At 37.3% G+C, this 15,594-nt stretch overlaps 1 protein-coding gene across 1 annotated transcript; it reads left to right on the top strand.

The window, feature by feature from the left end:
- Nucleotides 1–706: 706 nt before the first annotated feature.
- LOC121802741 (serine/threonine-protein phosphatase 7 long form homolog) lies at nucleotides 707–3,174 on the top strand. The gene is made up of 3 exons (XM_042202436.1): nucleotides 707–795; nucleotides 1,244–2,097; nucleotides 2,169–3,174. Exon 2 carries the CDS (start codon nucleotides 1,244–1,246, stop codon nucleotides 2,021–2,023), a length of 780 nt encoding a protein of 259 aa, XP_042058370.1. The 5' UTR covers nucleotides 707–795; the 3' UTR covers nucleotides 2,024–2,097; nucleotides 2,169–3,174.
- Nucleotides 3,175–15,594: the final 12,420 nt, after the last annotated feature.

The following is a 15,594-nucleotide window of genomic DNA, read 5'->3' as shown; positions in this document are numbered from 1 at the left end:
CCCCAAAATTTCACAAACATAAGAATTTCGGCGAGGAGTAGAGAGGAGGGCGAGGAGAGGCAGCGGCAACGCGAAGGAACAGCCGCATAAACCGAGGATTCACCAAGTGAGGTAGTTACCTCAGCACCATATATTGCATCATTAGATTAACTACAATAGATAGTCAAGAACTTAGGATCATAGAAGTAACATCAGTTTTGCAAGGCATAAGCTGTAGGAGAACTTAGAAGAACAAGAAAATGACACCTTTGATCAAGAATTTCCCCAATCACCTCAATGAGCATAACAGAAGATAGCAAATAGAATGATACCATAGCCAAAGACTGATTCCAGTGAAATAATACCACAATTGAGGGGTTTTTTCTTTTTTTTTGTTCTAGAATAGAACTTAGATTCCGTGTTTGTACTGAACTTTTTTTTTTGTTCCGGGTTTGGGAGAGATGCGTCTCCTTTTAATGAGACGCATGACGATTATGCATCTTTCATAAAGACGCATGAGGGTCATGCGTCTCTCTTTTTTTTTCATTTTTTTAACGACGCATGAGGGTCATGCGTCTTAGGTAGAGACGCATCTCCCTCATGCGTCTTTTATTTTTTTAAAATTTTAATAGACGACGCATGATGCTCATGCGTCTTAGGGAGAGACGCATGAGGCTTATGCGTCTCTAATTCAAATTAAATCAGACGAGGCAGAGGCAGTAGCCTCATTCAGGCGCGACAGAAAGAGAGAAAGACGAATTAGGCGATTTTTCATTGGCAATTCCGGCGAATCCGACGATTTCCCCTCGTATTTCGGTAAGTTTCCTTCAATCTTTCAACATTCCTCCCTTATTTATTGTTAATGTGCATATTTTATTTAGATTTATCCCAATTTTGTAAATTAGGGTTTACAACAAATTGCTTAATTTTTAGCCGATGTTTTGTTATTTTGTTAATGGTAATGGATATTATTGGTTAAATTCATGCTATTGTATAGTTTATGATATGTTTGAGATGTTTGGTGTTGTGATTTTGGTTGTAATTGGAGAATAGAGTATGGGTTGAAATGTATCTTTTAATTTAACCTTCTAATTTAGTAGTTATATATAAATTAGGCATTATAAATCATGAATTGTGTTGAATTGGAGTGAATCATTTGGTTTATGATGTTTTGTTATTTTGCCGATGAATTTGAATGTATATGTTATTTGTATTGCAATTGTGAGTTTGTAATTGTTATTTTGTGAATATGTACTTAGATTAGATGGAGACTTCAAGTTCTAGCGCACAATTATTATATGGACCCGAAGACCCGTCCGTGCTAAATATGCAGAAACATCATATTTCAAATAAACTCATGAAAGAGGGCACAACACAAGTATTTAAAGTTCGAAGGATAGAAAGTAAGACTTGGGACATCGAAATTCATGAGAATGTTAGATATTGGCTTGACGCCTTTGGTTTCAAAGGCGTGATGGATTGTGGGATGCCCATGAAGGTCGACAATGAGCTGATCACGACTTTCATTGAGCGTTGGAGGCCGGAGATGCACACTTTCCATCTACCGATCGGTGAGGTGACGATCACCTTGGAAGATGTGCAAGCCATTTGGGGCTTGAGGGCGGAGGGTCGCGTTTTCACAGGGCGTGACTATCATGTCAACTTTCCAGATTGGACCAGCAAGTGCCGCGATCTGTTGGGATGGATACCAGATACTTCCACAGAGATAAAGCAAGGCGGTTTGCTGATGACCACGCTGATCAACCAGACAAGGATGCCTCTGGGTGATGACCTACCTACGTACGTATACATCCAAAGGGCACGTATCCATGCCCTAATTTTATTAGGAGGTCTCATTCTACCAGACACGGGGTGTAAGGTTCCATTTATGTGGTTGAATGCGCTTGGGGATCGGGAAGAGGTGAAGACTATTAGTTGGGGAAGTGCGGCATTGGCCTACCTTTATCATTATCTGTGCGAGGCTTCCATGGATAAGAGGAAAGAGTTGGGCGGGCCTATGATCCTTCTGCAGCTATGGGCATGAGAAAGAATGCCCACATTGAGGCCTTCGTTCATAGGATCAGTTGTGCACGAGCCATATACACCATGTGGCGCCAGGTATATATCTAAGTATTTATTTATTTATTTATGCATATTGGGTAATTTTCTTACATCAATTTTATGTATAGGTGGAAGGGAACAACGCAGATAGGAAATGCTCCTAGAGACTCGGTTGAGCATTACCGTGACCAAATATCTCTGATTAGACCTGGCCAGATGAATATTATTTTGGTTTAGACTTCATTTATGAACTTATTATGGAATTAATTTGGCATTTGCATTGCTGTTTTGTAGTTTATCTGGACGCCATACGCACATTGCATACTGCCTGACTACTGCAATGATGTGAATGGATGCTCTTTGTGCGAAACCTACTTGGTATGTTGGGCCTATGTCGAGGCACATGAGCCTGGATGAGTGCGGCGACAGTTCAATCGGTATCAGGATATACCTCAGTATGTAGACAGGATGCCAAGGAGCGCCGATCATTTGGGCAAAAATGATCGGCGTGGTAAGAAGGGCAACAACTGGGCAAACACGAATTAGTTCTACATTGGGGAGTGGGACCTGAGGTACGAAAGGTTCCAGGCTGCCGAAGACGCCGCACCGATGTCCATGAATATTCCTATGTGCCCGGGGTATATGGCGTGGTATAACAGGATTACCGTGACGTACCTGACCCAGCCTGGGGCACGGTCCACTGCTGGGATGAACGAGTCGGCTGCTTCGATGAGACTATTTGTAAGTTTGTTATATTAAACTATATGCTTTCATGTGATATAGATTGTTTCGCGTGGGTACCTCACACGCCCTAATCGGAGTTCGGATGAGAGGGATATGAGCGATCTACGAACACCGCGCGCGACTACCGGTAGATTCACCCGGCCGGGTGGAATTATTACATAGGAAATTCCACCCGACCGGGTGACTCATTTATACCGTGGGGAGTCCAGCGGATTCAACCTGATCGGTGAATTTCCTTTGTAATAATTCCACCCGGCCGGGTGGCTAATTTATACTGTAAGGAGTCCAGCGGCTTCTACCCGGCCGGGTGAATTTCCTATGCAATAATTCCACCCGGCCGGGTGGGTCATTTATACCTTGGGGAGTCCAACGGATTCTACCCGGCCGGGTGAATTTCCTATGCAATAATTCCACCCGGCCGGGTGGCTCATTTATAACCCTATTTTTTGTGTTTTGTATTTTCTTTGTGGTTTCTTCAATTTGTGGTTTGTGGTTTCTTTGTGAAGTTCAATTAAATTTAAAAACTCCAAGAGAACTTAATAAATCAATTGGTGAAGGACTTCATTTTCATAGGGATATAGTCCAACACTGTCTTCACCTATACAAATCATGTCACAACACTTGGTCAGGGACTTCTAAAATCAATTTGTGCTAGCAGTTAACATATAAAATATATTCACAATGGAACAAAGTCTGTAATTCATTCATTCAAAGTCTTCAAGTCATTCAAAAGATAGTCCAACAGTTTCGTCACCTACACAAGTCCTGTTACAACAGAAAGAGTATGTTTCCTCATAGAACGAACCAACAAATAAATGTAACTTTAATATACAAAAATAAAAAATTGAGATGAAAAAATACCGGCACTGCAAATGCTACCAACTGCTACATAACACGACCGACTGTGCAATTTCTACGGTCATCCCCTCTACGCCGCAATTCCTGTACTTGCAGGGAGCTCTCGGTTCATCTTCCTCGTGGACATCCATTTGATTAGGAATCCTCCTTGTTCTGCCTCGTCCGCGCTTTCGAGGAAGCAACTCCTCAGGGGTGATACGCACTTTCCATCCAGGTTTTGCCCAATAGTCTTCATGTCTTGGTGCTTGAAATGAGCTACCATAGTACTGTGCTTCCCATGCAGCTTTGTGGTTGTGTTTATCAATGAGTTCAAACATAGAGTTACCTCTATCTCTGGCAACGGCGCACGCATGTGAACAATGAACTCTCCACATCTGCCACTTCCCACAACTGCACTTTGAATCCATAAACTCGACGTATTGTCTGTTATTTCTCTTTGCCTGTCCCTTTTCGACACGTGGACGACTTCGAATTTGGTAATGACCTAGTTCTCGGTCAAGTACTGAACAGTAATGCATTTGCCTCTTTGCATCATTCGCAACAAGTTTGTCCCTCGCCCACGGGGTCAACCGACCTTCGGTATGTTGTATTTCTGTCTTTCTATCTGCCCACCATTCCACTGTTCTCCAAAATGTCAGATCAACCAAAGCTCTAATTGGCAGCTCTCTTATACCTCTCAACACGTTGTAGCTCTCTGACATGCTTGTTGAGGGCACCCCCATCTCAGTTCATCATCATAACAAAGAGACCAGTTATCTTTTTTTGCTTTGTTGAGCTCGTGTATCGCAACAAGACTTTCCTCCCGTAGTGCACGTCGCCTTCGCATGTATTTGCGTACTTGAGTTGTGACACCCAATGCCCATATCATGCCTTTCGCTTTAGCTCCCTTACCCTTAAGTTTTGTCAAGATATTTTTCCTCACATGGATCAAACAAAATTTGTGGTGACATATCGACGGCTTTTTCCATTCATCAGAACGCATAGCCTTAAGGATTCCTTTATGCCTATCCGAAATGATACACACCTCCCTTTCGTATTTCACCACATGAATTCTGATATGATCCAAAAACCACTCCCAGCTGTCACCAGTTTCTTCATCAACAACAGCATATGCAATAGACAGACATTTCTTGTTAGCATCAACACCACAAGCAACAAGCAACTTACCTTTAAATCTTCCTCGAAGGTGAGTCCCGTCTATTGTCAAAACTGATTGGCACTCTTGGAAAGCATGTACAGCAAGCCCAAGTGCCCAGAAAACGTAATAGAAGACTTTATTACGGCCCTGGCCCAACAACTCGTTATGCCTCCACTCAACGATTGTGCCTGGATTCCTATACTGCAGTTCAAGCATGTAGCTTGGCAAATCCCTAAATGACTCCTCCCATCCACCAAATACAATCTCTAAAGCCCTTCTCCATGCATACCATGCCTTCTTATAACTGATCACCACATGAAATTTGTCATGAACAAAATTTCTTACGGCTGCGGCACTGAACTCGGCATTTTGTAGCAACTGATGGCGAATACATAAAGCAATCATTGGTGATGAAAAGTTAGCATGTCCTCTATCATTACGATGGCCTTCACAACTATGGCGTCCCCGCCATTTCCTAATCTCCCACATATCATCATGGGCCATGTGTGTAACAGAAACTTCCCACCGACATTAATTTGCTTTTTCAGCGTCGGTCTTGCTTATAATAGCTATCCCATCTTCTGTCCTCCCTGCTGGATATTTGCATACGGCATGCCATCTTCTTAATTTGCTCTCAACCACCCTAAATTATCGGTGTTGCCTCAGACTCCACATAGTAATAGCAGTCTTCACATGCAGCTTGCTATCAAATTTTGTTCCCGCATTAATACGATATGGGTGTTCTTTATCCCAGTACATAGTACTGCGTTCATTACCAACTTCAGGTACCTCAGAAGGACCACTCGGTAGTTTGCGAAAATATTTCAACCCACTGTTAACGTATTCTGGAAGTGGTTGTTCACCTTGCACGACGGGTTTATACACTATTTCCTCATCACTAGAAAGATCACATGAATCATCACTTAAAATATCATCAGATGATGATGACGACAATGGTGGATCAAGGTCTCCTCGTACGACATGAACATCAACATTATCTTGAACGAGCTCTTGAGTATTCAATCCAACATTAGCAGCATCTGCAACATCTGTTTCCTCATTCATACCGCAATCAATGCTCATAGGTTCAACCCTCGTAGATGATCCAACACCATACTCAACAATTGGTGGGATTAAGTCATTTCCAACAGACGCGTACTCAACAAATAATTCAATATGCCGAGTAGAATTTAGAACCTTGTTGAACATAAACAACACACTTTCATCACTGTCAACCCCAGTACATACATAACTCGTACCGGTACCCAAGAAACAATGCCTCCATGATATTTCGATGGAGTGTTGGAAAGGAGAGGTTGACCGAGATGGTGTATAATGGAGAAGAGGGAAGGGAGCAACCTTATTTTTTTTTTGGGCCTTTGAATTAATTGAGTATAATGGGCTCAAGTTTAAGAAGAAAAAGTGTTGGAAAGGAGAGGTTGACCGAGATGGTGTATTTTGGACTTTGGTATTAATTGTTTGGGCCTCTTGATTTATTAATGGAATTGGGACCAAATAATCGAAGTAGGTGCTCATTTTTTTTTTATTTTTTAAAAGAAGGCCGATTATTTGTGGTGTAGAAAGCAACCAATTTACACGTGTAATTAGTTTGAGCCGAGAATTTATTTCTTGTTGGCCTTGGAAATTTTGTGAGACCGAGACTAAGTTAATTAAGGATTTAAACAAGTTGGGCCATTAGTTTGAAGGCTTCGATTAATTGTTGGGCCAAGAGGTTAAATGTTTTGGGCCGAGATTTATGTTGGAGTGGAATTAATTTAAGAATCGAGTTGGAGCTTGATTAATTAATTCCCGGATAAAGTATTAAGTTCCTGATGATTGGAAATAATAAAGATGGAGACGCGAAGGACTGACCGGCGTTGCCCCGCGACGCCATGGGCGGCCTTAAGAAAAATCTGAAGAAAAGGATTTAAGAAAGAGATTTTCCAAGAATCCATATTTTATTAAATAAGTGCCCAAATATTTATTTTAGAGAAAATAGAATTTCTCCAAAGGTAGTAAAGTGAATAAATAAATTCTGCAGCGTTGTGAAGCCCGAGGTAGGATTAAGAAAATCCTATAACACGAGACTAAGAATCTAATAGGATGAATGCATTCTTTTCTCAAGATAAATAGTTCAAGTACTAATTAGCGTGCTACGCTATTTATTTTCAAAAGATAAATTGCTCAAGGGCAAGCGACCAAAGCGAGTAATTAAGTTAAGACATAAGCATATCAGGTGGGCTTTCTTTTAATATCCAGCACATTAGTGTGAATATAAATCAAATACTTGCGAAATTATGAAATATCATCTTTTCTCAAAATAGAGCTGTGATTATTTTAAAGTTGTTGTCATGCCATAAAATGTTTGTTTTTGAGGCCTATCTATTTGGGCTATATCCTTGGGTTTTGGCGATGACAAAGCTATGTAACGAATTCGGTTCCCAATGGGACTGCAAATCCTGCTCAGAATAATGTACACGACTCTCAGATATGGTATGAGGTTTTGAGAGAACTTAGTCTGCAGACGAACTCTAAGATCACAAAGAATTTAGTATGCTCGGGCTTTTTAAGAAAAACCCCCGTGTGATACTGTTGATGGATAACAACTATATAATGTATGTTTTGCTTTTCGGCATGTGTCAACTAAGTACTCCTGTACTCAGCCATGCATGAATGCGGTTGTGACATTACTTTAATCTTTATTATATCAATTTCTTAAATTTTGTACCCAAAAGAAATGCATCAACTACCTTGGGACGAACAAAATACCAAAAAGTATTCCAATATAGGAGAATTGGCCGATGAGGATGGGAAGAGTTTAAAAAATTAAAATCAGATTTTTGTAGAAAAGACATCAGACAAGAGTATCGAAAGAGGAAACTTTCAGATTTTCCAGTTGCCATAAAAAATAGCATAACGGTATACTCCAAAAACAACCCGAAATTATAAAATAGAATATCAAATATAGATTTTTAAAAGATAAGGGGTATACGTAACTATAGTACTCCCTCCGTCTAAGGAAGATGACCCCTTCCTTGGGAGGCACATGATTTTATGCACTTTTATTTTGTGTGTTAGGTGGAGAAAATAAAGTAAGAGAGAGTGAATAAAATAGAGATAAAGGGTTATTATTTTTAGTAATGAGTCATCTTGAATGAGACAAACTAAAAAGGAAACTGGGTTATCTTAAGTGGGACGGATGGAGTATAATATAATATTTCTCTCTCTTAAATTCATATTATATTAGATGCTCTACTTTGGTAATAATATTGCAAAGTAAGTATACGTAACTATAATGTAATATCAAGTTCCCAAGTCAAGTGCAGAAGTAGTACTAGAGATGCCCAGGGTTTACAGTTCAGCCAATTAATCGTAAAATAGTAATCGGCGATTACAGTCCCAGCCAGAATCGTGAGATTTAAATGGAAACAAAACCGTCAATTTTATGGAACCGTGAGCTGGTTTAGGTTCTAAAAATTCGGGAACCGGAGCCTTGCCAGAACCACCGGAACAACGAATAATTGCTAGAAAACTGTGAAACCAAACTAAAACCGCAAAAAACCACCAAAAACCAGCGATTCTAAACCGAACTGAACCACGAAAAGCCTCTGGAAAAACCACCGTTTCGGAACCGAAACCAGAACCAGCGATTTTCAAACCTTAGACGCGAAATACGCTCAAGGTTGGGTTCGAGATTTTCCGGAACCGTAACCGGCGATTCCAAAACCTAGGGCATGTCTAGTTCATACACGCGCTACAATTCGAACACTATTAATTGTAGAAAGATGAAAATAAAAAATATGAATAGAGAGTTGTTACACAGTTGACTTAAATATAGTGAAGTCTAATTGAAATAAAATAAATAAAAAAACTTGTTACAGAAGTAGTAACAGTTTTCAATGAGCCAATTGCAATTCTTTACTTTATTTGAGTTGTTAAACAAGTTTCCTAAACGGAATTTGAAGAAATAAATAAACTAGTTTACATAACACAAGTTTCATTGTAAAATGTTGGTTAGAGTGATTATCTTAATTTACCTTAAATTATACACCCTCCATTCTTGAAAAGTATGAACATTTAGTTCTGCATGGATTTTAATGCATAATCAACAAATTAAGAGAGAAACATATAAAGAAAAAATAAATAAAGTATTGTTAGTAGATAATAAGTCTCAACTCTTAGAGAGAAAAATCTTTTCAAAATTAGAATGTTCATACTTTTCAGGAACAAACTAAAAAGGAAATTGTTCATACTTTTCAGTCCAGAGCCTTTGTCCTATCGGCAAGGAGCTTAGACATTATTGGTAGAGGTGTCGAGTTCAAGCCCTCATTACATCATTTGTATTTTCCTCCTTTATTAGGAGTTTATTTAAATAAAAAAAATTATTCATACTTTTCAGGGATGGAGGGGTAATAAATCAAGGAAAATACTTTCTCCATCCCGCAATAGGAATCTTATTTGGCTATGACATGAGTTTCAAGAAATGTAAAGAAAAATGAATTGAATATGTTAGTGGAATATGAGTCTCACTTAAATATATTAGTTTAACAATAAAATGTGAGTTGAATAAGTTGGTGGAATGTGAGTCCTATTTACTATTTATGGTAAAAGTGAAATAAGACTCTTATTATGAGATGGGCCGAAATAGCAAAACATGACTCTTATTGTTGGACGAGGGAGTATAACTTGGGGTGACATGGAATTTTGATGGGTCGGACTGGGTTGGGCCTAGATTTTCAAAATAGCTCCATTGTAGTCTGCTTCAATTGATGAGTCTAAATCAAGCCTACTTCGTTTTACTATGGATCGGTACAATTGACAAAGTCTACATATACTATGTGATTATTAACTTTTTGGTTACCAAACAACTATAGGTTTACTATTAAACTCAATTAGGGCTGGCAATTGTTTATACAGTATGATAATCTCACACGAATTCACACAAAATTAATGGGTTTGGATCACGCCTTGATGGATTTGGATCCTTGTTGGATCGATCCAATAAGAACCCGAAGATATTGGGTTGGGTCAAATTGGGTTTAGGTTATTCCAAAGAAAAAAAATTACTATTATTTTTAGTATTTCTATTAATTAAAAAAATGTTATAGTACTTAAGGGTTGTGATTCGTTGCTAACTTTTCTAAAATTGCTAACTTGATAAATCATCAACGTAGTGTATTAAAAATGTCAACACGATGATACTGAAATGTGAACATAAAGTTACGTTGATATTTTAATACATTGTGTTGACATTAATATTTAAATGTCAACACAGTTTATTAAAATGTCAACACAAATATGTGTTGACATTTTATTGTGATCGTATTGACATTTTTAATACACTACGTTGATGATTTAGCAAGTTAGCAATTTAAGAAAAGTTAGCATTATAACGCACCCCCAGTACTTAATATTATTATGATTTAAATTGTGATAATGTTTTAATCATGTTATAACATGTTTAAATTGTGTAATATCATACTCTCTCTATTTCCTAAAAAATAGGAATATTTGAAATAATACAGGTTTAGTGCAAAATTAGAAAGTAAGAGAGAGATAGAAAGAAAAAGTGTGTTAGTGGAAAATGAGTGTCACTAAACCTCAGTAGAGAAAAATATATTTCCTGAAAGGAAAAGTTTCTACTTTTACGAAATGAACTAAAAAGGAATGAGTTTCTAACAAAATAAACAACATTTTTATTCAAGTAGCCTCATAAAGATTGGCACCATTCTAAATCCTTTCGATGGCACTTGCATGAATTAGATAAAGGGCCATTGCTTCCCTACAAATCTTATTGCACAAAGGTGATCTTATTGCACAAAGGTGACCATATGTAATGACGCAGAAAAAATATTGTTATATTCTATTAAAATTTAAAAAAATCGAAAAATGTAGCAAGATCTAGACATCCAAGTACCATAGCAAAGAATGAAGGCCACAAGCTTTAATTTTCTCCTCACCAACTGCTGAATTGGGGGATAGGCTGCTTTGATATATCATAACCAAATTATATGCAACAAGCTCATTTAGAATTCTATTGCACTAAAAGATTGGAATCCATGTGCATTTGCTTCAAGAAATCAGTTAAGTGCCAATAATACTGCAGCGTCTTCTCCTTCGCAGACAGGAGGCCCCTTCTTTTTTCTATCAACATTACCATTATTAGTGTGGGGTTTTAGTGAAAATCGTTTTTAAAACCGCATTTCTTCCACGCATTTAAAATAAAATTGTTTGCACGTTGTTGTGAATTTCCGAGTACAAAAGATATGAGGATGTTCGGTTCGCAAGATTATATCTCAATATTAAATTTTTATTATGTTTGGTTCATGAGATTTAATCTCATGACTTAATCATATATGGATAGTCATGTGATAATTAGTCATAGCCAACCCCATCTTACTAAATAATTTCACAATTTAATTCTAGATTATATCTTGATACTATTTTAACTAGTAAACTGAGCACCACCTCAGGAGTCAAACCCACGAGGTGAATTAACTGAAAAACTCTAAAAACATAAGTAAATTTGTTGTTTTGGAAACTCAAAGAAACAAAGTTATAGAAGAAATCTAGATAATTGTTAAGACGAGAATCTCAAGCCTTTATAAATAGTGAATGGTTAATACGATGTGATATTCCCTTCAATCTAATGCCAATACAAATAGAATGAAAATGGGGCTTTGGATAAACTCTTCAACATTTGTTATTGTTTTTGCAGAGGTGTCTCCCCTACATAGGAAATGTTTCACTTAGAACTAGGGCTGTCAAATCGGGTACCCACGGGTACCCGACCGAAATTTTGGGGTACCCGACTCCGAAAATCCCAAAATTTGCTACCCGATACCCAATCCGAAAATGATTTCGGGTACCCGGATACCCGATTTTGGTATCCAGTCCCGAAAAATCGGGTACCCGATCCCGATTTAAAAAAAAAATTCATATTTTTCCACAGGTTGTATTAGTGTAACTGTATGTGATCATTAATCATTATACACATGATACATGAAGTGAAATCATACTCATTTACAAAAAAAAGATCACAGTGAGAAGACATTCATTAGCCAAAACAGCAGCCAACATCCACCACATATGATGATGGTCATGCATATTCTCTAGCCCAGCATTCTGTAAAAAATTCAATGGTAACCACCGCTCTGGAAATGGGAGCATGTAGCTAGTAAGGGACGATCCAAGGTTTCCTGGCAAAACCTTCGGATTGTGAAACCCCTATTGATGGGTGTGAAACTGAGCTGCAGTCGAAAGAAGAAAATGAGCTGATGTGAACTCCATGTAAAACTTCCATAGCCTGGTAAAACTGAGTGTTTACCTGAAAGATAATGATAGGGAGGAGGGGACTGATGGGGGAATGAAGCTGTGATCGGAAGGAAACAGCGACCAGAGAACTGCAGAATCGGGGATCAACCATGGTTCTCTCGTTTGAATGTAATATTGTGATGCGAAACTAAGAAACTTCCAAGCTAATATTGATTTTTCTTTTTGTTAGCTTTCAGTGTATGAGTAGTGGATGATTCATCTCAAGATTAATAATTAGTGGATCATTTAGAGGGTTAGAGAAGTATAATTGAATCATTTTTCCCTAATGTGTAGAACCCTAATTGAATTAATTGAGTCAAAGTCTCAAAGACTCAAAGTCAATAAGTAATTGATAAATTGACAAATTAAATAAAACATTAGTAAAATTATATATATTTTTCGGGTTTTCGGGTATTACCCGATCGGGTATCGGGTAACCCGATACCCGAAAATCCCAATAACCCAATACCCGATCCCGACCCGAAACCCGATTTTTCGGGTATCGGGTATCCAATTACCCGATTTTTTCGGGTTCGGATATCCAATACCCGATATCCATTTTGACAGCCCTACTTAGAACGGGATGGAAGGAGTAATAATAATGTCAAAATGTAGAAATAAATTTTATATACATTCATTCTCTAAATAACATTGATATGAAGATATTGTTTAATTTGGTCCTTCGCACAATTCCTTGCAAATATTTCATTCTCCATATAGTTTCGAGAAATGCGATGTCATGGCATATACTACCTCCGTCCCCCAAAATTCGTCCCGGTTTGACCGGGCACGGGTTTTAAGGAATGTAATGGAAAGTGGATTGAAAAAGTTAGTGGAATGTGGGCTTGACTTTTATATATTAGTTTTATAATAAAATGTGAGTAGGAATGAGTTAGTGGAATGTGGGGTCCACTACCAAAAATGGTAAAAGTGAAATGGGACAAATTTTGGGGGACGGACGAAAAAGGAAAGTTGGGACAAATTTTCAGGGACGGAGGGAGTAATTGCCAAGCTCGAAATATTATGGATCGACAATTATATTGTTTATAACCAACAAACTCCACTTCATTGATTTGAGAATTGACCCATCAAATATTGTACTCTCAATTATACATCCCCGATGTCAAACTCCAACACCGTAAGACAGATCAATACAATTAATACTACTATAACACTTTTTGTCCTTTTCTTGCTGTGATGTCCAAAGTAAGAGTAATTAATTCCAAAAATTGAAAGATAAAAATAGTTAGTTACCTCTACTACAGATCTATGCAAGCAAGGTGTCACCTTGAACCAACTTATTACTGACATGAGAAACAACGGTCACATTAATTGTTCAACTTATTACTCACATGAGAAACCACTGTCACATTAATTAATATCCTTGAGCTTGGGCATCAACTTCTTCAGTCCTACATGATATATGTATATCTTAATAAACAGATTAAACTAGTCTAATTTATTAAAAATCAATCACAAGTGTACCCTGTAATGTGGCATATATCTTGAGTGTGTGTGGTTGTGGATTCACAAAATCAAACATGTCTAAGGTGCGGCAGTAAAATTTACAAAAGGAATGTGCGCCTCTGCCCGAATCCAAAGCTGAGTAAGGCGAGGAACATCGACCGACAAGAAGCTACAATATTGTTTAGCCGCATAATCATACTTGATGTTGACAACCTTCGACTCACGAACCACAACTTTGTTGAGACTGTTGCACTGGCTGATTTCTAAGCATTTAAACACCGGAAAAGTTTCAACAACCTTAAGAGACAAAAGCAAGACTATTTGAGACAACGAGAGTTGCTCAAGAAGATTGAAGCTCCCCAACATAAAGGCCACAGTCTCACAAATCACAATCACAGAATGCAAACTGAGTTTCTTGAGCAGCTTCAGACTATTCGTGAAAATTCTGTTGTTTAAATTCTATTGTTTGTATGGGAAAGGGTAATAGTCTTGTGGTAAGTCAGCGCCCAAAAGCAAATCAAGGCTCTAACCCTTCTAGTCATAGCGTAACTAAGCCAATCATCGATCCATAATGTGAAAGCGGAAGATAAATTGAATGCCATTATGAGTTTGATCAACCCATCTTATATACATGTCAATTAACGAGTAACGGTTATAATTTTATGTTTGTTTAAAGTTTCTAACAAATCAATATATAGATCTAGTTTGGGTGTGAAGATCCACGATTACCTCTATCGAGAATAAAGTACGCTTGTCGCCATAGCCCATAGCTTCTTTCAAACTCAACGAATACAATATTAAGCCTCATATTTCATCTGGAAGCACACTAATTCGATCTCCCTAGATGGTTAATAGAACATAAACAATAATCAATATATAAATATAATAAACATAAGATAAACAATATTCCATATATTAATATAAACGAAAGAATTTTACCGTGTAGTCATCTTAGAGTCTCCTCCGTTACACTGTCGCCAATTCTTATTAATTTTTGAACCCCTATATTCCTACTATACAGTCAATTTGAGAGGTTTATATATATATATATATATTTATTTTGTCAAAAAATATATGGTACCGAATCTTTTAGATAATCCGCGATAGAAAAATCATTTATGAAGATAAATTAAATCTTATTTTTCGGAAGAAATTATCTGAACGTTTCTTTTTGTAACTACTATAATTTACTTTAATGCTATTTATTCTTATCTAAAATAAAATATACCTGAATAGGATGCACTTCAAAAATAACACATTTTGAGTTCAAAACCCGCATGATGTTATGCCACGTCAGCAAGTGAAATGTTATATATAATCATTTTATATTTCTATAAGGGTATTATTGGAAGTCACATTTCGAATAGTATGTTAAATCCCAAAACTGCCGGTTTTTATATGTGATAAATGGTAAGTTATAATTGTCAAGTTGTATCAAACCGATCATGGTGAAAATGAGAGGTGAAATGTGAAGAGATGATGAAGAAATGATAGAACTCCATGGAAGGAGATGAAGAACGTATTTACATATTTACAGAGGAAAACTACCGGTTTCTGTTGCATGGGAAGAAGAAGAGATGGAGAGAATCGAAAATCTTTATTGACTACATTGTGAATTGTTGTTTTCAAACTACACCAAGCTATGTGTTATATAGGCTTACATCTAACTAACTAACTAAGTCTAATAATAATCTCCCCAATTTTATGATTGTATGGCAAAGGTTTCATTATTTTTCACGGTTGGAGAATATTGATTCAATCTCCCTTACAAATTTTTCAAATCTTTGAGAATCGTTCAACCAATAACTCATATACACTGGTTATTTTAGCAGATTTTACTTATGTCGACAGAAAAGTAGGTCTAGTTTGTGTACATTCTACGAACTGTAAATCTAGATTTCAATTTAAAGCATTGCATCCATGGAATTAGACAATTCGTTAGTTGGTGATTGTTGGATTATGCTTCAATTCTTCAATGCAGTCTCGAGTTTGGATGGTTCTTTACATTTGCACTTCTTCTTGTTATTGTATGT

The sequence above is a fragment of the Salvia splendens genome, chromosome 5 (genome assembly GCF_004379255.2).
Source record: "Salvia splendens isolate huo1 chromosome 5, SspV2, whole genome shotgun sequence".
NCBI classification, from domain to species: Eukaryota; Viridiplantae; Streptophyta; class Magnoliopsida; order Lamiales; family Lamiaceae; genus Salvia; species Salvia splendens.
This window is presented reverse-complemented; position numbering and strand designations above follow the sequence as displayed.